The 27,353-nt window shown below is 44.0% G+C and overlaps 1 protein-coding gene across 1 annotated transcript in view; it reads left to right on the forward strand.

The window, feature by feature from the left end:
* Nucleotides 1-27,353, forward strand: part of LOC132834281 (dynein axonemal heavy chain 8-like) — a 1,170,382-nt gene that overhangs the window by 640,034 nt on the left and 502,995 nt on the right. Inside the window, exon 35 of the mRNA XM_060853001.1 lies at nucleotides 25,232-25,431. Within this exon, the coding sequence (XP_060708984.1) occupies nucleotides 25,232-25,431 (200 nt within the window). The remainder of the gene's footprint in view (nucleotides 1-25,231; nucleotides 25,432-27,353) is intronic.

Consider the following 27,353-nt stretch of genomic DNA (forward strand, 5'->3'; position numbering starts at 1 on the left):
CTTAACTGATATAGTCCATCAGCATTAGAAAAGTTGAAATTGCCTTCTCTCTCTCTCTCTGAGAAACGTACCTGCAAGTCTCCTCTGAATAAGTCAAACTTAGAAATGTAAGTCGCTTATCCCACCTTTTCAACAGTCGTCCAAACGCAGAACCGGATATCCATCAGTCTTTGTAACTGCATTGATTTTGCGATAGTGCACACATAACAATTGGGTGCCACCTGGTTTTGGCACCATTACTGGGGGTGAGCTCCAGTCACAGTAACTCACTTTGATTATATAGCCTTGGAGCTTGAATTCAGTCTCCTTTTGAACCTGCACCAACTTAGAAGGTATGCCTATAAGGACGTTACTTAATCAGAACAGCAACTCCTATATCTACATCATGCATAGTTAGGTTAGTACTTCCCAGCTTATTTCCACATACCTCCCCATGCGATAGCAGTAACTCTTTCAGGTCAATTTTGATTTTCCTCTGGAAGGTAACTCACTAATTTATCCCAATTTTTGACAATTTCCTCAATGTCCATCTTAATTTGAGGAATATCCAATTCAAAATACTCTGAATTTAATTTTCCCTCTGTACTGTAACTAATAACACAGTCTCCTTTGAATTTTCTTCCCTGTTAAAATTTCTTTTTGTGTGAGATTTCTTTTTGTGTGGAGTCCTTATCAATTGTCACCACACTCAATTTCCTTTCAACTTGATAAAATCCACTAAACCTTGCTTTTAAAGGTTCACCTATCAGTGGAAGTAACCTTATCTCTGATAGCAACCTTGTGAGTTTTTGATTTCTTATCTGCTTCCTGTTTCATTGTATGCTGTGAAATCTGTCCAGCTAATGTCCCTGCTCTATATAATCGTCCCAAAGTTTTGACATAGTCCAGATATATGGTCTCTGAATGCTGGCTTATCAATTTCTCCTTAACCGATTTTGGTGGTCCTGTCACTTCATGTCCAAAAGCTAATTCAAATGGATTGAATTTGGTCAATTCATTTGGTACAGTGATCTCAAAAGAAAAATCACATTTCCCTTATCTCAATCATGTGGATAGTCTTGACTATCAGCCCTCAACACGGTCTTTAATGCCTGATGTGCTCCTAAGCTGTCCATAACTTCCTTGAGTATTTTTGATGTAACGTTTGGCCCTTGATCTGATTATACTTCTGTGGGTAGTATGTATCCAGTGAAAAATTTGAGTAACTCCTCAACAATCCTTTAAGCTGTGATATTGCATAATGAAGCATAGAACATAGAACATTACGGTGCATTGCAGGCCCTTCGGCCCTCGATGTTGCATCAACCTGTGAAACCAAACTGAAATCCATCGAACTTACTCTATTCCACTATCATCCATATGTTTATCCAATGACCATTTAAATGCCCTTAAGGTTGGCGAGTCTATTACTGTTTCAGGCAGAACCATAAGAGCATAAGACATAGGAATGGAAGTAAGGCCATTCAGCCCATCGAGTCCACTCTGCCATTTAATCATGGCTGATGGGCATTTCAACTCTACTTATCCACATTCTCCCTGTAGCCCTTAATTCCTTGTGACACCAAGAATTTATCAATCTCTGCCTTGAAGACATTTAGCATCCCGGCCACCACTGCACTCTGCGGCAATGAATTCCACAGGCCCACCACTCTCTGGCTGAAGAAATGTCTCTGCATTTCTGTTCTGAATTGATCCCCTTTAATTCTAAGGCTGTGCCCATGGGTCCGAGTCTCTCGCCTAATGGAAACAATTTCTTAGCGTCCACCTTTTCCAAGCCATGTATTATCTTGTAAGTTTCTATTAGATCTCCCCTTAACCTTCTAAACTCCAATGAGTACAATCCTAGGATCCTCAGCCATTCCTCATACATCAGACCTACCATTCCAGGAATCATCTGTGTGAATCTCCGCTGGACACAGTATGTGCCTCCTGAGGTGTGGGGCTCAAGACTGGACACAGTACTCCAAATGGGACCTAACCAGAGCTTTATAAAGTCTCAGCAGCACGTCGCTGCTTTTATATTCCAACCCTTTTGAGATAAATGACAACATTGCATTCGCTTTCTTAATCACAGATTCAACCTGCATGTTTACCTTTAGAAAATCCTCGACTAGCACTCCCAGATCCCTTTGTATTTTGGCTTACGAATTTTCTCACCGTTTAGAAAGTAGTCCATGCTTGTATTCTTTTTTCCAAAGTGCAAGACCTCGCATTTGCTCACATTGAATTCCATCAGGCATTTCCTGGACCACTCTCCCAAACTGTCTAGATCCTTCTGCAGCCTCCCCACTTCCTCAGTACTACCTGCCTGTCCACCTATCTTCGTATCATCGGCAAACTTCGCTAGAATGCCCCCAGTCCCTTCATCCAGATCATTAATATATAATGTGAACAGCTGTGGCCCGAACACTGAACCCTGCGGGACACCACTTGTCACCGACTACCATTTCAAAAAGAACTTCTTATCCCAACTCTCTGCCTTCTGTCAGACAGACAATCCTCAATCCATGCCAGTAGCTCACCTTGAACACCATGGGCCCTCACCTTGCTCAGCAGCCTCCCGTGTGGCACCTTATCAAAGGCCTTTGGAAGTCTAGAAAGACCACATCCACTGGGTTTCCCAGATCTAACCTACTTGTCACCTCTTCAAAGACTTCTAACAGGTTTGTCAGGCACAACCTCCCCTTACTAAATCCATGTTGACTTGTTCTAATCCGACCCTGCTCTTCCAAGAATTTAGAAACCTCATCCTTAATGATGGATTCTAGAATTTTACCAACAACTGAGGTTAGGCTAATTGGCCTATAATTTTCTATCTTTTGTCTTGATCCTTTCTTGAACAAGGGGGTTACAACAGCAATCTTCCAATCATCCGGGACTTTCCCTGACTCCAGTGACTTTTGAAAGATCTCAACCAATGCCTCCGCTATTTCCTCAGCCACCTCCCTCAGAACTCTAGGATGGAGCCCATCAGGGCCAGGAGATTTATCAATTTTTAGATTTTTTTAGCTTTTCTAGCACTATCCCTTTTGGAATGGCAACCATACTTAACTCAGCCCCCTGACTCCCTTTAATTGTTGGGATATTACTCATATCTTCCACTGTGAAGACTGACGCAAAGTACTTGTTAAGTTTTCCAGCTATTTCCTTATCTCCCAACTCTAGCCTTCCAGCATCAGTTTGAAGTGGCCCAATGTCTACTTTTGCCTGTCGTTTGTTTCTTATGTATTGAAAGGAACCTTTACTATCATTTCTAATATTACTAGCTAGCCTACCTTCATATTTGATCCTCTCCTTCCTTATTTCTCTCTTTGTTATCCTCTGTTTTTTTTGGAGCGTTCCCAATCTTCTGATTTTTTTTAAGTCACGGGATAGTCCAGTTAGTTTTTTTTTAAACGGTTAAAATTTAAAGTTTTTTTTTCTAAGCGCCTAGCGGACCCGAAAGCTGGTGTAGCGCTAGCTTACCTGGGAAGGTTTTTTTTTCTCTATAAAAGCGCGCAGGTGAGGAACCCGAGGCACTAAAGGGATAGAGCCTCCCACCCGTCCTCCTCCTCTAACCTAATAATAAGACCCGTTGCGGTAAGCAGGTAAGTGCTGCATTTTGCTTGTTTGTTTCTTTAGATCTTTTTTTTTTAAAGTTTACCTTTTAGAGGGATGGCAGCGAAGGCAGTGCAATATTCCTCTTGCAAGATGTATGAGGTGAGGGAAGCCATTAGCGTCCCTGCTGAATACACTTGCAGGAAGTGCAGCCATCTCCAGCTCCTCCAAGACCGTGTTAGGGAACTGGAGCTGGAGTTGGATGAACTGCGGATCATTCGGGAGGCAGAGGGGGTCATAGATCAGAGCTTTAGGGAAGTAGTTACTCCGAAAGTTATAGAGAGATGGGTGACAGTGAGGGGGAGTGGGAGGAAGCAGCCAGTGCAGGGACCCCCTGCGGTCGTTCCCTTCAAGAACAAGTATACCGTTTTGGATACTTGTGGGGGGGATGACTTACCAGGGGTAAGCAACGAGGTTCAGGCCTCTGGCACGGAGCCTGTCCCCGCTGCTCAGAAGGGAAGGGTGGAGAAAGGTAGAGCAATAGTTATTGGGGACTCAATAGTGAGGGGCACAGATAGGCGGTTTTGTGGGGGCGACAGAGACTCACGATTGGTATGTTGCCTCCCAAGTGCAAGGGTACGTGATGTCTCTGATCGTGTTTTCCGGGTCCTTAAGGGGGAGGGGGAACAGCCCCAGGTAGTGGTCCATGTTGGCACCAACGACATAGGTAGGAAGAGGGATGAGGATGTTAGGCAGGCTTTCAGGGAGCTAGGTTGGAAGCTCAGAGCTAGAACGAACAGAGTTGTTGTCTCTGGTTTGTTACCCGTGCCACATGATAGAGAGTCAAGGAATAGGGAGAGAGAACAGTTAAATGCATGGCTACAGGGATGGTGCAGGAGGGAGGGATTCCGGTTTCTGGACAACTGGGGTTCTTTCTGGGGAAGGTGAGATCTCTGTAAACAGGATGGTCTACACCTGAACCCGAGGGGCACCAGTATCCTTGGGGGGAGGTTTGCTAGTGCTCTTTGGGAGGGTTTAAACTAACTCTGCAGGGGCATGGGAACCTGGACTGTAGCTTTAGGGTACAGGACCTGGAGTGTTGGGAGGTTAGGAACATGGCATCGATCTCGAAGGAGGGTGCCGGTAAACAGGAAGATGGCTTGAAGTGTGCATACTTCAATGCCAGAAGTATACAAAATAAGGTAGATGAACTTGCAGCGTGGGTTGGTACCTGGGACTTCGATGTTGTGGCCATTACAGAGACGTGGGTAGAACAGGGACAGGAATGGCTGTTGCAGGTTCCAGGGTTTAAATGTTTTAGTAGGGTCAGAGGTGGGGATAAAAGAGGGGGAGGTGTGGCATTGCTTGTCAAGGATAGTATTACAGCGGTGGAAAGGACGATGGAGGAAGAGTTGCCATCTGAGGTAGTTTGGGCTGAGGTTAGAAATATGAAAGGTGAGGTCACCCTGTTAGGAGTTTTCTACAGGCCTCCTAATAGTCCTAGAGACGTAGAGGAAAGTATTGCGAGGATGGTTCAGGAGAAGAGTGAAAGTAGTAGGGTGGTTGTTATGGGGGACTTTAATTTCCCAGATATTGACTGAGAAAGCTATAGCTCAAGTTCGTTAGATTAGATTAGATTAGATTAGACTTACAGTGTGGAAACAGGCCCTTCGGCCCAACAAGTCCACACCGACCCGCCGAAGCGAAACCCACCCATACCCCTACATTACCCCTTATCTAACACTACGGGCAATTTAGCATGGCCAATTCACCTGACCGCCTGCCGTGGAAGGACGACGGGCACCGCAGCTGGGGCGATCCACAGGAAGGGCCCGGCGCGCGTCCAGAGTCGCCACCGGCCCCCGTGAGGGGGCGGCGCCTCGTCCAGCCGCGGCACGTGCCCAGCCCCGCTTCGCACCCCAGCCCGACCGACCCAGCCCTTAGAGCCAATCCTTATCCCGAAGTTACGGATCTGACTTGCCGACTTCCCTTACCTACATTGTTCTAACATGCCAGAGGCTGTTCACCTTGGAGACCTGCTGCGGATATGGGTACGGCCCAGCGCGAGATTTACACCATCTCCCCCGGATTTTCAAGGGCCAGCGAGAGCTCACCGGACGCCGCCGGAACCGCGACGCTTTCGGTGTTTGTCCAATGTGTGCAGGAGGGTTTCCTGACACAATATGTAGACAGGCCAACAAGAGGTGAGGCTATACTGGATTTGGTTCTAGGTAATGAACCAGGCCAGGTGTTAGACTTGGAGGTAGGTGAGCACTTCGGGGACAGTGACCACAACTCAGTGACATTTACTCTAGTGATGGAGAGAGATAAGTGTGCACTGCAGGGCAGGAGTTATAGCTGGGGGCAGGGAAATTATGATGCATGACTTAGGATGTGTGGATTGGAAAAATAGGCTTCAAGGGAAGGACACAAATGATATGTGGAGCTTGTTCAAGGAGCAGCTATTGGGTGTCCTTGATAAGTATGTACCAGTCAGGCAGGGAGGAAAGGGTCTTGTGAGGGAGCCGTGGTTTAATAAGGAATTGGAATCCCTTGTGAAAGGGAAGAGGGCGGCCTATGTAAAGATGAGGTGTGAAGGTTCATTTGGGGTGATTGAGAGTTATAAGGTAGCCAGGAAGGATCTAAAGAGAGAGCTAAGAGCAGCGAGAAGGAGACATGAAAAGTCCTTAGTTGGTAGGATTAGGGAAAACCCAAAGGCATAGGTATGTCAGGAATAAAAGGATGACTAGGGTAGGTATCTGTCCAGTCAAGGATAGTAGTGGGAAGTTGTGCGTGGAGGCGGAGGAGATTGGAGAGACACTAAATCAATAATTTTCGTCAGTGTTCACTCAGGAACAGGACATTGTTGCTGATGTGAATATTGAGTCACAAGTGATTAGAATGGATGGCTTGGTATGTAGGGAAGAGGTCTGGGGAATACTGGAAAGGGTGAAAATAGATAAGTCCCCTGGGCTTGATGGCATTTATCCTAGGATCCTCTGGGAAGCTAGGGAGGAGATAGCGGAGCCATTGGCCTTGATTTTTATGTCGTAGTTGTCTACAGGAATAGTGCCAGAAGACTGGAGGATAGCGAATGTCGTCCCCTTGTTCAAGAATGGGAGTATGGATAGCTCTAGTGACTATAGGCTGGTGAGTCTCACTTCTGTTGCGGGCAAAGTCTTAGAGAGAATTGTAAGGGATAGGATTTATGAACATCTGGATAGGAATAATGTGATCAAGGATAGTCAGCATGGTTTTGTGAAGGGCAGGTCGTGCCTCACAAACCTTATTGAGTTCTTTGAGAAGGTGACCAAGGAAGTGGACGAGGGTAAAGCAGTAGATGTAGTGTATATGGATTTTAGCAAGGTGTTCGATAAGGTACCCCATGGTAGGCTACTGCAAAAACTATGGAGGTATGGCATTGAGGGTGCATTAGAGGTTTGGATTAGGAATTGGCTGGCTGGAAGGAGACAGAGGGTAGTAGTTGATGGTATAGGTTCATCTTGGAGTGCAGTTACTAGCGGTGTACCACAAGGATCTGTTTCGGGACCATTGCTGTTTGTCATTTTTATAAATGATCTGGAGGAGGAGCTTGAAGGCTGGGTGAGCAAGTTTGCGGATGATACGAAAGTCGGTGGAGTTGTGGACAGCGAAGAAGAATGTGGCAGGTTACAGTGGGATATAGATAAGTTGCAGAGCTGGGCAGAAAGGTGGCAAATGGAGTTCAATGTAGCTAAGTGTGAAGTGATTCACTTTGGTAGGAGTAACAAGAAGATGGATTACTGGGCTAATGGTAGGCTACTTGGTAGTGTGGATGAGCAGAGGGATTTTGGTGTCCATGTACACAGATCTCTGAAAGTTGCCACCCAGGTAAATAGTGCTGTGAAGAAGGCATATGGCATACTGGGCTTTATTGATAAAGGAATTGAGTTCCGGAGTCCTGAGGTCATGTTGCAGTTGTATAAGACTCTGGTGTGGCCTCACCTGAAGTATTGTGTGCAGTTTTGGTCACCATACTATAGGAAGGATGTGGAGGCATTGGAACGGGTGCAGAGGAGGTTTACCAGGATGTTGCCTGGCATGATAGGAAGATCGTATGAGGAAAGGCTGAGGCACTTGGGGCTGTTCTCATTGGAGAAAAGAAGGTTTAGGGGAGATTTGATAGAGGTATTCAAAATGATTAGGAGTTTAGATAGGGTTGACAGTGAGAACCTTTTTCCGCTAATGGAGTCAGCTGTTACTAGAGGACACAGCTTTAAATTAAGGGGAGGTTGGTATAGGACAGATGTTAGGGGTAGATTCTTTACTCAGCGGGTTGTGAGTTCATGGATTGCCCTGCCAGTAGCAGTGGTGGACTCTCCCTCTTTATGGTCATTTAAGTGGGCATTGGATAAGCATATGGAGGTTATTGGGCTAGTGTAGGTTAGGTAGGCTTCGGTCAGCGCAACATCGAGGGCTGAAGGGCCTGTACCGCGCTGTATTTTTCTATGTTCTATGTTCTATGTTCTATGCTCTTGGCCACTTTATAGGATCTCTCTTTTTCTTTGATACATTTCCCGACTTCCTTTGTCAGCCATGGCTGTCTAATTCCTCCCCGAGATAATCTTTCTTTTCTTGGGGATGAACCTCTGTACTGAGTCCTTAATTATACCCACAAACTCATGCCATTTTTAAATTGGCTCAGTGGTTAGCACTGCTGCCTCACAGCACCAGGGTCCTAGGTTCAATTCCAGCCTGAGGCGACTGTCTGTGTGGAGTTTGCACTTTTTCCCTGTGTCTGGGTGGGTTTCCTCCGGGTGCTCCTGTTTCCTCCCACAGTCCAAACATGTGCAGGTCAGGTGAATTGGCCATGCTAAATTGCCCATAGAGGGAAATGGGTCTGGCTGGGTTACTCTTTAGAGGGTCAGTGTGGACTGTTGAGCCGAAGGGCCTGTTTCCACACTGTAGGGAATCTTATCTAAACATTCCATGCCTCTACTACTCTCTGAATAAAGAACCTACCTCTGATATCTGTCCTATATTTAAAGCTTTGTCCCCTCGTACTACCTATCACTATCTGAGGAAAAAGGCTCACACTGTCCAGTCTATCTAATCATCTTGTGTGTCTCTATTAAGTCACCTCTCAACCTTCTTGTCTCTAATGAAAACAGACTTATGTCCTTCAGTCTTTGCTTATAAGACCTTCCATCCATACTAGGCAATATCCTACCTGCACCCTTTCCAATGCTTCCACATCCTTCCTATAATGTGGTGACCAGAACTGTATGCAATACTCCAAGTGGAACAGTACAAGAGTTTTGTACAGCTGCAACATGACCTCATGGCTCTGAAACTCAATCCCTCTACCAATAAAAACTAACACACCGCATGCTTTCTTAACAACCCTATCAACCTGGGTGGCAACTTTCAGGGATTTATGCACATGGACACGGAGATCTCTTTGCTCATCCACACTACCAAGAATCTTACCATTAGCCCAGTACTCTGTATTCCTGTTACTCCTTCCGAAGTGAGTCACCTCGCACTTTTTCACATAAGACTACATTTGCCACCTCTCAACCCAGCTATGCAGCTTATCTATGTTCCGCTGTAACCTGCAACATCCTTTGGCACTGTCCACAACTCCACTGACCCTGGTGTCATTCACAGATTTACTAAACCATCCTTCTCCACCCTTATCAAGGTAATTTATAAAAATGACAAACAGAAGTGGCCCCAAAATAGGTCCTTGCGGTACACTGCTCATAGCTAACTCCAGCATGAACATTTCCCATCAACTACCACCCTCTGTCTTCTTACAACTACCCTATTTCTGATCCAAACCATCAAATCATCCTCAGTCCCATGCCTCTGTATTTTACGCAATAGCCTACCGTGGAGAACTTTATCAAATGCTTTACTGAAATCCATATACACCACATCAACCACTTTACTCTCATCTACCTGTTTGTTCACCTTGTCAAAGAACTAAATAAGGTTTGTGAGGCACAACCAACCCTTCACAAAACTGTGTTGACTCTCCCTAATCAAATTATTCCTTTCTAGATTATTATAAATCCCTTCTCTTATAACCCTTTCCAACACTTTACCCACAACCAAAGTAAGATTGGTCTATAATTCCAAGAGTTGTCTCTACTCCCATTCTTGAACAAGGGGACTACATTTGCTATCCTCCAGTCTTCTGGCACTATCCCTATAGACAATGACAACACGAAGATCAAAACCAAAGGCTCTGCAATCCCTCACTAGCTTCCCAGACAGTCCTAGTATAAATCCTACCTGGCCCAGGGGACTTATCTATTTTCACACTTTCCAGAATTGCTAACACCTCCTCCTTATGAACCTCAATCCTGTCTAGTCTAATAGCCTGTATCTCAGTATTCTCCTCAACAACATTGTTGTTGAGGCCTCTGGAAATCTAGTGGACACCTCCATTATTGTTAACAAATTCTGATTTCCGCTTTTTGTTTTAGGTAGGGGTCATACGCAGTCAATAAGATTCTCATGAAAGGTTCCTCAAGTGCAGAAATAGGTATTAAAGACATGGGTTTTCTTACTGCTTGTGGTTTTCCAATTCCCTGACAGGTATGACAAGTCAGAAAAAATTCAGCTTCATCTTTGTGCAGTCCAGGCCAGTGAAGTGGTTTTGTATTTTAGCTTGAGTCTTGCTCACTTCTAAATGACCTTGTAGTGGTAGCTCATGCGCTACCCACAACATCTCCTTTCTATCACCCACTAGCAATACGACTTGATGAACTTCTGCCCATTTCTCATTTGTCTGAATATGTGATGGCCTCCATTTCCTCATGAAGACATTATTTTTAAGATAATAAACTAAGGGATACATTCAGATTATTTTTCTCTGTATGTCTTTTGATACAATTGCTTTAAATTTTCATCTTTCTGCTGTAACTCATTCAATTTATCTGAGTTAAAGATGTTTGCTTTGTCACCTATCTGTTCCTGGTTTGTGTCAACCATCTGATCAAACAGGGTCTCTGCTAATTCCATTTCAACTTTTTCACCTGTATTCCTTGATCTCTCCTGTTTCAACTGGCGAGTTTGTGACCTCGTTACTACACAGTCAGGAAAAATCCTAGAAAATACTTCCTGCAATAGTTCATTTCCTGTGTTTCCACTGGCTTTTCAACCACAGTAGGCAGTGCTTTACCTGTGAATCAGCTGTCACTTGCAAGGGCAATTGTATTCCTGGAGCTGAGTTTATTCAGTACTCCTACCACAACCTGTCCACTCTTCACTGGATACTTTAACCTCACTTTACATAACTGAGCACTTCTTGTCTCACTGTGAATTTCTGTTACTAGCACCTTTTCTAACAATAGTCCTTCAGAAGTACATATCTCCTCATCTTTTAATATCACAGATTGAAAGGAACCTGTATCTCTTAATATTGTAACCTCTCCACCTGCTCCTCCCGGTGTATACGAATAAACTTTACCTTTGTCAGTATATGGTTTAAGATGATCTGGCATTCCTCCTTAACCAACCTCCGAACAGATTATATGTTCTGATGCAGCTTTATAACTCCACTATGTTTCCATTGTCACTCCAACAAAATTCACCAGCTTATCCTATATTTGGATTCCCAGTGCTTTTAACCACCAACACTGTGGCCTACTTCATTGAAGTGGAAACACCTGAGATCTTTAACTTCTTGTTCTCCTTCAAGGGTTTCCTTTTTACCCTGTGGTACTTTATCCTTGTGATCTTTACCGAGATCTTCCTATCCCTTTCCATGTGAGGATTTCTCTTCAGCCTAATTTCTTTCCCTCAAGGATTGAAATTTATTTTTTAATCCAAACTTTGATTTATGGACCAACTTATAATCATCAGCTACTAATCTTGCTGTTTTAACTCTCTGCACTTCTCACTATTTCAGAAAGTGAATTTTTGAACTCCTGTCAAAGTGCCAATTTCTGAAGTTCAACCTCCCTCTTTGCTTCATTTCCTTTCTCTTCTTTTCTCTCCCTTCTCTCTCTCTCTTTTGATCTGCTAAGTCAATTTGTTTTTTTCTTCTTTCCTCTGCTTTTAATCACAATTCAAACTGTTTCATTTATGTTTCCCTTCCCTTGTCTATTGCCTCTAACTTAAGCTACTTCATTTTCAATTAAATTTTAGATATTTCTAAAAATTCTGATGGCATTTCTAGCAAAATAAGAGTTGAGCATTACTGTCATTATTGCTCATTTCCTCACGGAAGAAGCAACTCCAACACCAGCTTGCTTTCTAATTCCAGCACCTTAGATTCAATCACCTTTTGCAAAGCCCTCAAAGTCACTTCTTCAACCCCCAGAAAACTCCTGATGACTGAAAGAGCTATTGCTATCCCAAGCACTGTTTAAACCAACCAAATTCAACACTCGGAACAAATGACACTAACACCTACCACTTGCTACCTTTGAGTCCAGCAATCCTAATGCCAATTTGGAACAATAGAACAAATCCCACAAAGAGCCCCCAATCTGTTATGAGGCCAAACCCTCTCAAAATATTTCAAGAAAGTAGCCGACACCCTAACTTTGTTAATTGTTTTAAGCAGATGTAACATGGATATACCAGGAGGTTCAATCCACTTAGTTTTAAACAAAACAAAATTTGTTTGCAAGATTACTGAATGAAACACAAACAAAAGAGAACAGAATACAGAAGAACCTAACCTGTCCAAAGACCCAACAGATTCCCAACTTAATGATACTGTTCCAAATACTTGCAACAGTTCCAATAAAAACTCCTTGGCACCAAAGGTAAAATCAAACACAAGGTCTCACAGAAGAGAGAGAGAGAGAGAGAGAGAGAGAGAGAGAGATGGCAGTATGGAACACCTTCTTCCACCTAGTTGTTTCTTGGATTAGCAGCCTCAAAACTGCCTGACTGCTGTCAGTGAACAGCCAGACTGCCAAAAATCAAATCAAGCCACAGAAACACTGAGCTGGGAGAACTGACTATTTTCCTTTCATTGTACAAACTTTTTTAAAAAACTTGAAAGCCTTTTTCTTGAGGCAGTATCTATTAGCTATTATCAAATTTGCCCTGAAACTTATCCAAAGCCAGACTTTTTGGAATTGCTGCTTTTACAACCTCTCTGTAAAAATCCAAGGACAGCATGACCCTGTTAAAAGAGCAGCATCATCACAACATCACTGACCGGGGTGTGGGGAATCATTGGTGGAGGCTAGGAATCGTTGCTGGAGGACAGAAGTCAAAGAGAAAAGAAGAAGAAAAAAATAAAAAGAGAAGCAAAAGAAGACAAGCAGAAGAAACACCAGTGGAGTCTATGAGCTGCAGCTGGAGTGTCATAATCCACTACTCACTTGCTGGACTACCACAAGTGGTTTCCCACCAAAGTTCCTGCTGGATTCTGCTCTCTTTACAATTTATATAAATGATGTGGATGGAGGACCTGAACAGTTCATCGTTAAATTTGGTTCTTACACAAAAAATAGGTAGAAAAGTGAGTTGTGAAGAGGCCATAAGGAGCCTACAAAGAGATATTGATAGATTCAGTTAGAGTGCAAAGATCTGGCATGTGGAATAAAACTTGGCAAAAAGGAAAAAAAAAGCATATTATCTCATTGGTGGGAAGTTGCAAGGGCTCTGAGGTATAGAGAGATGTAGGCACCTTACTGCACGAATTATGGAAAATTGGTATGTATTATTAAGTTACCATATTATTTGTTGTTCCTACATATTAATTTTCCATAATTTAGCAACTATCCCTTCAGTCCCCTCATCTACATCATTTATATAACTTATAAAGAGAGCAGACTTCAGCAGGAGCTCCTGTTGCAGACCACTTGTGATACCCTGCCAGCCTGAAAAAAGGAACATGGGGACAGGAGAAAGCCATTCAACCTCCATTCACTGAGATCATGGCTGTTCTGTGGCATTTCCTCATTTCCCCTCCCCCCACCTTGTCTCAGTCGGTTCCCTCAACTCAGCACCACAACTAAAGGAGTTGCCATGGGCACCCGCATGGGCCCCAGCTATGCCTGTCTCTTCGTAGGATATGTGGAACAGTCCATCTTCCGCAACTACACTGGCACCACCCCCCACCTTTTCCTCCGCTACATCGATGACTGTATCGGCGCTGCCTTGTGCTCCCACGAGGAGGTTGAACAGTTCATCAACTTTACTAACACCTTCCATCCCGACCTGAAATTCACCTGGACTGTCTCAGACTCCTCCCTCCCCTTCCTAGACCTTTCCATTTCTATCTCAGGCGACCGACTCAACACAGACATCTACTACAAACCGACTGACTCCCACAGCTATCTGGACTACACCTCCTCCCACCCTGCCCCCTGTAAAAACTCCATCCCATATTCCCAATTCCTTCGTCTCCGCCGCATCTGCTTCCAGGAGGACCAGTTCCAGCACCGCACAGCCCAGATGGCCTCCTTCTTCAAGGACCGCAGATTCCCCCCAGACGTGATCGAGGATGCCCTCCACCGCATCTCCTCCACTTCCCGCTCCTCCGCCCTTGAGCCCCGCTCCTACAACCGCCATCAAGACAGAACCCCACTGGGTCTCACCTACCACCCCATCAACCTCCGTATACAACGTATCATCCGCCGTCATTTCCGCCACCTCCAAACGGACCCCACCACCAGGGATATATTTCCCTCCCCTCCCCTATCAGCGTTCCGCAAAGACCACTCACTTCGTGACTCCCTCGTCAGGTCCACACCCCCCACCAACCCAACCTCCACTCCCGGCACCTTCCCCTGCAACCGCAAGAAATGTAAAACTTGCGCCCACACCTCCTCCCTCACTTCCCTCCAAGGCCCCAAGGGATCCTTCCATATCCGCCACAAGTTCACCTGTACCTCCACACACATCATCTATTGCATCCGCTGCACCCGATGTGGCCTCCTCTACAATGGGGAGACCGGCCGCTTACTTGCGGAACGCTTCAGAGAACACCTCAGGGACGCCCGGACCAACCAACCCAACCACCCCGTGGCTCAACACTTTAACTCTCCCTCCCACTCCACCGAGGACATGCAGGTCCTTGGACTCCTCCACCGGCAAAACATAACAACACGACGGTTGGAGGAAGAGCGCCTCATCTTCCACCTGGGAACCCTCCAACCACAAGGAATGAACTCAGATTTCTCCAGTTTCCTCATTTCCCCTCCCCCCACCTTGTCTTAGTCGGTTCCCTCAACTCAGCACCGCCCTCCTAACCTGCAATCTTCTTCCTAACCTCTCCGCCCCCACCCCACTCCAGCCTATCACCCTCACCTTGACCTCCTTCCACCTATCACATCTCTATCACCCCTCCCCCAAGTCCCTCCTCCCTACCTTTTATCTTAGCCTGCCTGGCACCCTCTCCTCATTCCTGATGAAGGGCTTATGACCGAAACGTCGAATTTCCTATTCCTTGGATGCTGCCTGACCTGCTGTGCTTTAACCAGCAACACATTTTCAACTGTTCTGTGGCATATGTCTATATACCTGTCATTGGCCCATAAACATTATTACCTTTGCTTCACAAAAAATTATCTATCTCAGACTTAAAGTTGACAACTTAAAAACAGTAAAAAAGAGTTCCAAACATCAATTACCCTTTGTATAACATCTCTCCTGAATGGTCTGGCCTCAATTCTCAAAACATGTTCCTTAGTTGTAAAATTCCCAACTAGTGGAAATAGTTTATCTTTACAACAGTGTCTTTTCCTGTGAATACCTTGAAGATTTTGATTGGATCACCCCCTTAGCCTTCTAAATTCTAGAGAACATGACCTAACTTGAGTAATGTCTCCTCATTACTTAACCTCTGAAGTCCAGGTATCATTCTGGTAAACCAATGTTGTATTCCCTCCACAACTAACATATCTTTCCTAAGGTATACTGGTGGATCTGCTTATAGTATCCCATCTGATTGTAATGAAGTCAGCAAGGTGGATACCATGGAATATAAATTTCCTGATTTGGGCTGTTCATTTGGTGCAATCAGGAGTCTTGGCTGATAGATAAAAACAAGAGTGTTAGAGGTTCTCATGGTTGTGGGCATGTTCATCAAACTGGGAAACCAATTTGTACATGTTTCATCCTCTGTCTAGGTGATATCTTCAGTGCTTTAGAGCTTCCTGTGAACTACTGCTGTACTGTGCTTTCTGGAATTTATTTGGTTCCATTCCAGTTGCTTTCGCTTGCCGGTTCCAGTTTTTCATTGTAGTGCCAGTATATTTGGCCTAGGTATATGTGTTTGTTGATGGAGACCGCGGATGAGTTCCATGCTTCTAGACATTCTCTGCCTGTCCTCTGTTTGGCTTGTTCTATGATTGTTGGTTGTCCCAGTTGAATTTGTGGTCCTTGTCATCTGTGTGTATGGCTACTAGGAACAGCTGGTCATGGCGTTTAGTGGCTAGTTGGTGTTCCTGGATGTGGATTGTTAATTGTCTGTCTGTTTGTCCTGTATAATGTTCCATGCAGTCTTTGCATGGAATCTTGTAAATTACGTTTGTCTTACACATAATAGGTCCAGAGTGTTTTATCCTAGTGAGTTGCTGTCTGAGCATGCCTGTTGGTTTATGGGCAGTCATGAATCCCAGTGGTCAGAGAAGTCTGGCTATTTGTTCTGAGACATTTTTAATGTAAGGTGATATCATTTCTGGTGTTGATGTCACTTCCTGTGGTTATGTTATTTCCTGTTCTTTTTTCTCAGAGGATGGTCAAGTGGGATCCTAGTCGGTGTGTTTGTTGACAGAGTTCTGGTTGGAATGCCATGCTTCTAGGAATTCTCATGCGTGTCTCTCTTTGGCTTGTCCTGGGATGGATATGTTGTCCCAGTAGAAGTGGTGTCCTTCCTCATCCGTGACTACCTGGTCAGGTCCACGCCCTCCAACAGCCCACCCTTCCTTCCTGGCTTCCTCCCCTGCTATTGCAGGAATTGCAAAGCCTGCGCCCACACCTTCTCCCTCACCTCCATCCAAGACCCCAAAGGTCTTCCACAAGATTTACCTGCACTTCCACCAATATCATTTATCGTATCTGTTGTTCCCAATGAGGTTTCCTGTGCATTGGGGAGACTGGACGTCTCCTAGCAGAGCACTTTAAGGAACATCTCCGGGACACCCGCACCAATCAACTCCATTGCCTGTGACCCAACATTTCAACTCCCTCTCCCACTCTGCCGAGGACCTGCAGGTCCTGGGCCTCCTCCACTGCTGGTCCCTCAGCCTGGAGAAAGAGTGCCTCATCTTCTGCCTCGGAACACTTCAACCCCAGGACATCAATGTGGATTTCACCAATTTCCTTATTTCCCCTTTCTCCACCTCACCCCAGATCCAACCTTTCAGCTCAACACTGCCCTCATGACCTGTCCTACCTGCCTATCTTCCTTTCCATCTATCCACTCCACCCTCCTCTCTGACCTATCACCTCCATCCCCACCCCCATTCACCTATTGTACTCTATGCTACTTTCTCCCCACCCCCACCCCCACCCCCCTCTCATTATCTCTCCACTCTGCATAACCCCGCCTTGATTCCTGATGAAGGGCTTTTGCCCAAAACGTCGATTTTCCTGCTCCTCGGATGCTGCCTGACCTGCTGTGCTTTTCCAACACCACACTATCTAGACACAAGTGTTTTTTTTTAGCAAGACCCTCATACATTTATTTTCCATCCCTTTGACCAAAATTCTATTTTTCTTCCATATTACTGGCTGAATTTGGGTGCAAGCTTTTTATGATTTTGGTCAAGGAATCCCAAATCCATCTGTTTTATAGCTTAATGCAGTCTTTCCTGTTTTAAATAAAATTTAGCTGCTCTATTCTTCCATCCAAACTTAGTTATTTGCCATCTGCAAAGTTTTTTTTTCCACTCATGTAACCTGTCTAGTGTCATTCCTCTGTATCTGTGAAACAAATGAGTGCAAATTTGCCAATTCATGACAAAAAAATAAGTAGCCAATTAATTATAGCCACTGGCAAAAAACATATATCCATAACCACTTTCACAGCAACCTAAAAATAATCTTAAGCAGCGTGCAGTGGGCAACCTTACTGCCTTACGACAAATCTGATGAAGCAAATGTAAATATGGATTCCCACTTGCCCACCACCGCCTCCTAACCCACAGTTGGATACACTCAACAACTCTATCCCTCTCCCTTCTCTTGCTTTGTCTCACTAAAATTGTTTTGCGCATCCCACTCTCACACTTGTGCCATTTGTGTTCTCGTGATGATTCCCATTTTAAGGTTACAAAATGTGAAAGTTATTGACAAAAGAAAAGGCTGTATTCTAATGGTAAAGTGGTCAATATACTTGGTGATGATGAATGGTGGGAAAAGAAATGTGTATGTAGTAATGAAAGAGCATTCATTAAAGAAAACTGTACCGACCAAAAAGGTGTTCTGGATAGAAAACAATACTTGCTGGCTGGGGTCCTAGGGTAGACTATGCTGTGTTATGTTAGTTATAGTTTGTCACTTAAGCTGCTGACTTTATGGATATTGTACGCTTCCTACATGATTACTGTCATTCTCTTAGATTACAAACCATATTCGATTTTAGTATTATCTTGTTGTCATCAACATTTATTACTATTATACTTGTTGAGTTTTGAAGACCGTCTTTTAAGTTGAAATTAGGGGGTCGACTTATTTTCGAGGGGATGAAATTCATGCTTGGCAGGAGTCAAAAAATGGACAAACAAGAGCCATATCTCTATAAAATAATAAACAACATAAGGTAAAAGTATTATGGCCATTATTGAATATTTATCCTCAAAATAACTGTCTCCATTCTACGGTAGAACGGTACTAACATAACGTAGTCCAGTTACCAGTACCTGAAAGTGCATATAGGTCGACACATATGTATAAAAGTTAATAGGCATACCAGCAGATAGTCAGGCCGTCTACTGGAGGTATTTGTACAACACACAATTCATGAAACAAAAACAATAAAAACTAAAAGAAAAGACTGATAGTATTTTATTAGAATAAGACTGCATGGAACTGTTAATAATATACAATGAGCAATTTACATCAAAATACTGATATTCACAACAAAAAAACTCTTCTCATCATATATCACAAATATTATGGAATAGCTGCTTAAAATAAAGGTTACTGGTACATGCAAAAGTCCATTAGAATCCTTCAAACTCACTGTCCTTATCAGTTGCACCATTCAATAATTCATTCCAGTCATCTGGGTCAAACATATCATCATGTAGATCGTGTTCATTTGCACTCTCAAGGGGATCATTCAATTGCTTTGTCATCGCTTCCATCGGACTGTACATAGTCATCTGCCATATCACATAAAACATAAGAATTTCGCCTTCACAAAGGGTTAGTTAGACTCGAAACGTCAGCTCTTTTCTCTCCTTATAGATGCTGCCAGACCTGCTGAGATTTTCCAGCATTTTCTCTTTTGGTATTAGAATTCCGACATTTTTTTGAAGACCTTCATAATAATTTCAGTTTTCATGTCAACTCAACAATTCTCTCATATACAGTTGCAAGTAATGGAGCATGCATGTTGTCACCCTTTGCAAAGCTTTTCCCCCCTTCTTGTATCCATTTCTCCATACTAAGTCCTTAAAAGGTTTATTGGTGCTAACATCCAGTAGCTGCACCACGCTCATAAGGCTTCCAGGAATCATTGCAATGTCAGTGTTGTTAGCTTGAAGTTCACTGACAACACATTTCACTCTGTGTGATCTGGATACACCAGTATGCTTTTTTTCCTGTCTAAGTCCACCTGGTTGCATATGCCAGACCTCCCTAATCCAAGTCCTGCAGCCACCTTCATCCATCCATCATTTTTCATGGACGAGGTCAACAATGCCTTTTGGAAATTTCTGTCTGGGCTGGGTTTTCAACTTAAAAATCACCATCGGCTTTAATATTGTTCTATCTGCCATGCAACCAAATACCACAGTGAATCAACTGTTTTTATGGCAAGTTCATATTAACCAAAACTGTTTTTGCTCCAGTCTTGTCCACGTTCTGTTCCCTGGCACATCAAAGTTCATTGGGTTGTTGTCCATGTTGCCGATGCATGAGAGCCTGTACCCATTTTTCTTCCAATTTCTGATTACAAAGTGATGGAACCCAATTAATTTATCATTAAGTTCTGCTGGTAGATGTTGGGCAATCTTGGTTTTCTGTCTCAGCATTAAATAATGCCTTTTCATAAATGTACTGTACCATCCAGCACTGGCTTTGAAATCATTGAACCCATCATTTTTTTCTTCCTTTTTCTTTGCATACTCTTATACATTGTTGAGTCACTATGCTTCCGTTCTGATGACACTGAATTACCCAGTTAGTAATCTTGTCTTCAAGTTGTGGCCATTTGTTCAGCTTTCCTTGGTTGGCATTCTTCTGTTTTGGCATAGCATTTAACTGTGTGGCTTTTTTCCTTCAATCTTGAACATCGAGGGTCGAAGGTCCCGTACTGTGCTGTAATGTTCTAAGTTTTTCAGAAACTCAGAATTCCCTTGCAGCTGTGCTATTTATTATTGTGCTTCTCTGCAACTTCAACAACTTTTAGTTTAAACTGTGCTGTATACCTGTTTCTTCGTGATGCCATTTTGTCAGAAAAATTTGAGAGAGTTTTACAATTATATATTACATAAATAAATATATACAATATATATACAATATATTATATGGTTATCAACATTCAATTTCACTATTTGAAAATCACATTGCATAAATATATACTGGCATGTGTAACATGTGATGAGGCAGGTATTACATTTGAATCAAAAATGTGCAAATCATGTCCTTAATGGCTACATATATGGCAGGAAGAGGCCCCTGAAAAATTAGGGTCAACTTATACACGAGGTATATCCAAAATAATGGATCGACTTATATATGAAATTGACCAATACACGAATATTATTTTAACCTTAAAAAAAGCCAACAATTAATAGGTGAAAAGTCATGATCTTGAGATCTGAAACCTAATCCTGTTTTTACCATAAGATATTAAGCTCTGCACTCGTGAATTCATCATTCATGGGAGTTTTCAGGAATGGAATCCTCACAGATACAGAGGAATGACTCTATTTCCTTCTGCAGATTCTCTGTGTCATCTTCACGACTTATCTTCCCACCTATTTTTGTATCATCTGCAAACTTGACGATACTGCAATCACTTTCATAGAATCATAGAATCTCTACAGTGTGGAAGCATAGAATCGAGTAAAAAATGAGGTCTGCAGATGCTGGAGATCACAGCTGCAAATGTGTTGCTGGTCAAAGCACAGCAGGTTAGGCAGCATCTCAGGAATAGAGAATTCGACGTTTCGAGCATAAGCCCTTCATCAGGAATAAGAGAGAGAGAGCCAAGCAGGCTGAGATAAAGAGGAGGGACTAGGGGGAGGGGCGATGGAGGTGGGATAGGTGGAAGGAGGTCAAGGTGAGGGTGATAGGCCGGAGTGGGGTGGGGGCGGAGAGGTCAGGAAGAGGATTGCAGGTTAGGAGGGCGGTGCTGAGTTGAGGGAACCAACTGAGACAAGGTGGGGGGAGGGGAAATGAGGAAGCTGGAGAAATCTGAATTCATACCTTGTGGTTGGAGGGTTCCCAGGCGGAAGATGAGGCGCTCCTCCTCCAGCCGTCGTGTAGTTGTGTTCTGCCGGTGGAGGAGTCCAAGGACCTGCATGTCCTCGGTGGAGTGGGAGGGGGAGTTAAAGTGTTGAGCCACGGGGTGATTGGGTTGGTTGGTTCGGGCGGCCCGGAGGTGTTCTCTGAAGCGTTCCGCAAGTAAGCGGCCTGTCTCACCAATATAGAGGAGGCCACATCGGGTGCAGCGGATGCAATAGATGATGTGTGTGGAGGTACAGGTGAACTTGTGGCGGATATGGAAGGATCCCTTGGGGCCTTGGAGGGAAGTGAGTGTGGAGGTGTGGGCGCAAATTTTACATTTCCTGCGGTTGCAGGGGAAGGTGCCGGGGGTGGAGGTTGGGTTGGTGGGGGGTGTGGATCTGACAAGGGAGTCACGAAGGGAGTGGTCCTTGCGGAACGCTGATAGGGGAGGGGAGGGAAATATATCCTTGGTGGTGGGGTCCGTTTGGAGGTGGCGGAAATGGCGGCGGATGATACGTTGTATGCGGATGTTGGTGGGGTGGTAGGTGAGAACCAGTGGGGTTCTGTCTTGGTGGCGGTTGGAGGAGCGGGGCTCAAGGGCGGAGGAGCGGGAAGTGGAGGAGATGCGGTGGAGGGCATCCTCGATCACGTCTGGGGGGAATCTGCGGTCCTTGAAGAAGGAGGCCATCTGGGCTGTGCGGTGTTGGAATTGGTCCTCCTGGGAGCAGATGCGGCGGAGACGAAGGAATTGGGAATATGGGATGGTGTTTTTACAGGGGGCAGGGTGGGAGGAGGTGTAGTCCAGGTAGCTGTGGGAGTCAGTCGGTTTATAATAGATGTCTGTGTTGAGTCGGTCGCCCGAGATAGAAATGGAAAGGTCTAGGAAGGGGAGGGAGGAGTCTGAGACAGTCCAGGTGAATTTCAGGTCGGGATGGAAGGTGTTAGTAAAGTTGATGAACTGTTCAACCTCCTCGTGGGAGCACGAGGCAGCGCCGATACAGTCATCGATGTAGCGGAGGAAAAGGTGGGGGGTGGTGCCAGTGCAGTTGCGGAAGATGGACTGTTCCACATATCCTACGAAGAGGCAGGCATAGCTGGGGCCCATGCGGGTGCCCATGGCAACTCCTTTAGTTTGGAGGAAGTGGGAGGATTGAAAAGAGAAGTTATTCAGGGTGAGGACCAGTTCAGTCAGTCGAAGGAGGGTTTCAGTGGAAGGGTACTGGTTGGTGCGGCGGGAAAGGAAGAAGCGGAGGGCTTTGAGTCCTTCGTGATGGGGGATGGAGGTGTACAGGGACTGGATGTCCATAGTGAAAATAAGGCGTTGGGGACCGGGGAAGCGAAAATCCTGGAGGAGGTGGAGGGCGTGGGTGGTGTCCCGAACGTAGGTGGGGAGTTCTTGGACTAAAGGGGACAGGACCGTGTCGAGGTATTGGGAGATGAGTTCGGTGGGGCAGGAGCAGGCTGAGACAATGGGTCGGCCGGGGCAGTCAGGTTTGTGGATTTTGGGCAGGAGGTAGAAACGGGCGGTGCGGGGTTGTGGGACTATGTGGTTGGAGGCGGTGGATGGGAGATCCCCTGAGGTGATGAGGTCCTGGATGGTCTGGGAGATGATGGTTTGGTGGTGGGAGGTGGGGTCGTGGTCAAGGGGGCGATAAGAGGAGGCGTCCGCGAGCTGGCGTTTGGCTTCAGCGGTGTACAGGTCAGTGCGCCAAACTACCACCGCGCCTCCCTTGTCTGCGGGTTTGATGGTGAGGTTGGGATTGGAGCGGAGGGAGTGGAGGGCAGCACGTTCTGAGGGTGAGAGGTTGGAGTGGGTGAGAGGGGTGGACAGGTTGAGTCGGTTGAGAATCGAGTCAACAGTGACCCTCTGAAGAGCATTCCAATCAGTCCCAAACCCTACCCCTTAATTTTTGGAAGATTATGATCAGCGTATCCACTATCTTTGCAGGCACCAAACAAGAAAAGAAGTTGCCTAGCAACTGCTTTGTATCATTTTGTCAGAAACAAGAAGAGACAAATGATGCTAAGTCATTCAAAAACTACAGGGAAGCCAGACTTCTTTATCTCTCTCCCTTTATGAGTGAAAGAAGCCAGCACAAAATGATTAAAGCATCCAACTCAAGCCAGCCCATAGGTCCAACTGACTGGCTGCTGGATTGAGGATCACCGTCGTCAACAACAATGTGTTATGATGACAAAAATCAGAAGAATTGTGAGATTGTCACCTCATTCTACTGTCATGTTTTGGGCTCTTAATCATGCCTGACTTATTCTTGTACAGATGTATCTCTGTTTTTAAATTTAAAATACTCCACAAAGTCAGTTATTTTGGGGATACAGATTATGGCGCTCCTTGTCACTCTAAAACACCAATCAGTTTTCTTCTGACCCCAGTGTGCCCACTCATCTGAAAGTTCAGGCTATACTATCTAGTGACTACAAGTGGTCTGTCAAAACTTAATCACCTGAGACTCCAAAAGAAACTCATTGGTCCTTCTTTTAAGATGCCAATTTCACCATTGTATGTACAGCCGATATAGATCATTGATAGGTGTATCAAACTTCCCCTTGTCACTACGAACACTTAACTAACTTGTCAATGCTTCTTTTTCACAGATTGACAGTGGGGTCAAATGGTTTTATTCCTTCTTTGTTCATTGCCTTTTCTTCATTAATCCTGTTGTGATCCAACTGGTGGTCCTACTGGAAAAGGCAGATCTCAGAGTGAAGCCTGATTTGATAGATTATAAGTTTTATGCATTTTGGTTATCATGACTTTCAGTCACTGAATATGAGGCTACCAATATTCTGTTATCAATTGAACACAAGCATACAGAATTATAAATATCGACAATTTAGGAAGATCCTAACATAAACAGAGAGAAAAAAACAAGTTCCCTGCAACATCCTTCACAGTCTTTCAATTTCAGTGAAGTTAAAAACCATTTTGCAATTCTGATGGCTTGAAGACTTCTTTCCAGCTTTATTGACCAGACATTTCTTCCCAATGATAGCCTAGAAATTTCTCAATTTCTCAACTGAAAAAAAGCACTCTTCAGCAAGGAAGACTTCTCTTCTGAACTCAAACTACTTTTGGCCGTCGCTCATTTGTTTCTGCATCATAAAAATCAACTCTGTAAATATCCCAGGGAGTTGATTGAGTCATTTCATTTAAGTACCATGACTTTTTGGAAAATGTATCCTCAGTTCATTGCTTAATATGACTTTCAAATTTCTGTTAAAAAGGGTCACATTCACAGAACTGAAAACCAAAATCTATCTTTCCTCCACTTTCAGTTTCAAACTTCCCAATAATAACAATATACTACAAAGCTACATCGCAATTCCTTGTCTGAATATGATATTGTCTGTGCAACTGCCCATCATGTATGATAATATACTGATTAGCTCACTGGTCATGTTCACAGCAAAACCCAATACAGTGTACTATCTGGGAAATCTTCAGGACCAGATCAGATTTGCTTTTGCTTCACTGAGATCTGAGAGCTGCTTGGGCCTCTCCAGCAATTGCAAATTCTTTCTTTTTCACTGCCACCATATAATATCCTTGGTCTTGTTCTGCTCCTAAAAATATTTGTAGAAACTGATGAGGAAAGGAGAACTTAAACTTTATTAAAGAAACATCTTAACATCTTATTGTGACTTCATCTTGTCACAAGGTTGAAAGAGGAAACAAGATAATGTGATGTTGCACAGCTCCCTGTGATGATGTATAATATGTCTTTTCACCATATCACAGTAAAATGTATCCATTTATACTACAATTCAACATGGTTTGTTATCACCTAACAACCCCCCCCCCCCCCCCCCCCCCCCCCCACCTCAGTCTCTCCATGATGTGCTCACATTCAGGACCCTCAATGTCTCAACTCCTTCAAATTCCAAGATATCTTTGCTTCCCAACAATCTCTTCTCCCACCCCCTCTGGACATGCTGTTAGCCTGTTTTCCAAACTATGACTACACCCTCCCATCCTGAACAGCAATAAATATTGTCATTAACTCTTCAACTAGTCAAGGTATTTTTGAGGTTTTAATTTACTTTTTTTGTTAGTCTTATCGTGAAAAATACAATAATCTTGTTTTGTTTTTAGGATATCTGCATATCCTCTGTGAAAGAGAAGGACATTGAGGCAAAATTATATCAAGTGATGCAGACCTGGACCAGTCAGACCCTCAGTTTTTCTTCATTTAAGAATCGAGGCGAGCTCTTGCTAAAAGGACTGGAGACAGCAGAAATTATAATGTTGATGGAGGACAGTTTAATGATACTGAGTTCTTTGCTCAGTAACAGGTACTAGCAACAAATTACAGCAAAAAAGTAATAATTTGCAAACTAATAGAGGTAATGTTAAGATGGTTGAGAAAGCTTTTGGGACTTTTAGCTCTAAGGAAAAAGAAAATGCTTTAGGTAGGGATTTTCAGAGATTAGAGCCTGGACATCTGAGTGCCCAGCTGCTAGTTATGTCACTTGACACTTCTAACTGAAAGCGCTTGCTTTAAACTCCCGTGCTGCATTCCGGTATTGAGTTCCAGAATCTCAAAATATGTTCCCTTTAAATCTCTTTGTATCAGTTTTAAAATGATATTTTTGAAGATATACAGAATTTGTAATGTTAAACAAAAATTATTTATCCAGCCCTCTTAAAGATATTCAAAAATCACCACCTTCTAGGGCAGAGTTCGAAAATCCAAACTTTTTTCACATCTGTCTTAAAAAGGTGACACCTCATTTAAAATAATATCTCCAAGATCCGGACTCTCCTACAAAAGGAATAATCTTTTCCATGTCCACTTTGTAAAGATCATTCTAGATCTCAAACACTTCAACAAATCATTCCTCAGTCTTCTAAACTTCGCTGGAATCAGACCCAGCCTGTCCAATTTTCTCATAAAAAAGACTTCTCATTCCAACTATCAATCAAGTAAATCTCCTTTGAATCACCTCTAATGCAATTATACTCTTTTTGTTAAATAAGGAAACCAAATGTTGCTCATAAATTTGTTGTAATCCTCTGACTAGTCGATGATAACATGCAAGCCACAATTCTCACCAACAGAAACAAACAATCTATGTACAGCTTTTGATGTAGACAACCATACCACCTTCTTACAATGCCTGTCTAGAACAGCTTGAGCAAAGGCTTCTCTTTCACGTAGCTGCACAGTGAACTCTGTGCCACTCACAGTTGGGGTGGCATGGTAGCTCAGTGGTTAGCACTGCTGCCTCACAGTGCCAGGGACCTTGGTTCAGTTGTAGCCTGTCTGTGAGACGCTTGCCTATTCTCCCCATGTCTGTGTAGGTTTCCTCTGGGTGCTCTGGTTTTCTCCCACAGTCCAAAGATGTGCAGGTTAGGTGAATTGCCATGCTAAATTGCCCATAGTGTCTAGGGGTGTGTAGGTTAGATGGATTAACCATGGGAAGTTAGATGGATTAACCATGGGAAATGCAGGGCAGTATGGTAGGCAGTTGAGTCCAGGTGGCATACTCTTCAAAAGGCATATATCCATACTGTAGGGATTCTATGATTCTGGACATCCACAGGGTCTATCTCTGTCACCTATTTCTGCACTTACATTCTTCCCATTGGCAATATAATCTGAAAACATTGTCTAGTTCTACATAAAACATAGAATCCCTATAGTGTTGAAACAGGCCCTTCAGTCCCAACAGGTCCACACTAACCCTCCAAAGAGTAATGCACCCAGACTCATTCCCCGACTCTATTTTTATACATTTACCCCTGATTTATGCACCTAACTTATACATCCCTGAACACTATGGGCAATTTAGCATGGCCAATTCACCTAATTCGCACATCTTTGGATTGTGGGAGGAAACCAAAGCACCCTGAGGGTATCCACACAGACAGTCACCCGAGGGTTGAATCAAACCCATGTACCTGGTGCTGTGAGGCAGCAGTGCTAACCACTGAGCCACTGTGTCCCTTATAAGGCTCGATAAGATCACCTCTCATTCTTCTAAATTTGAATCAGTAGTGTCCCAACCTGTTGAACTTTTGCTCAGCAAACAATTCTTCCATACCAGAGATCATGCTCCAAACTGACTCAAATTAAATAATATATTTTTTTAGATAAGAGGACAAAATCGCCAGATGTGGTCTCACCAGTACCTTGCATGGTTCCAATAAGCCATCCTTACTTTTCTATCCAATCCCCTTGGAATAAGGACCAACATTCCATTCGACTTCCTGA

The sequence above is a fragment of the Hemiscyllium ocellatum genome, chromosome 3, assembly GCF_020745735.1.
Source record: "Hemiscyllium ocellatum isolate sHemOce1 chromosome 3, sHemOce1.pat.X.cur, whole genome shotgun sequence".
Taxonomy (NCBI): domain Eukaryota; kingdom Metazoa; phylum Chordata; class Chondrichthyes; order Orectolobiformes; family Hemiscylliidae; genus Hemiscyllium; species Hemiscyllium ocellatum.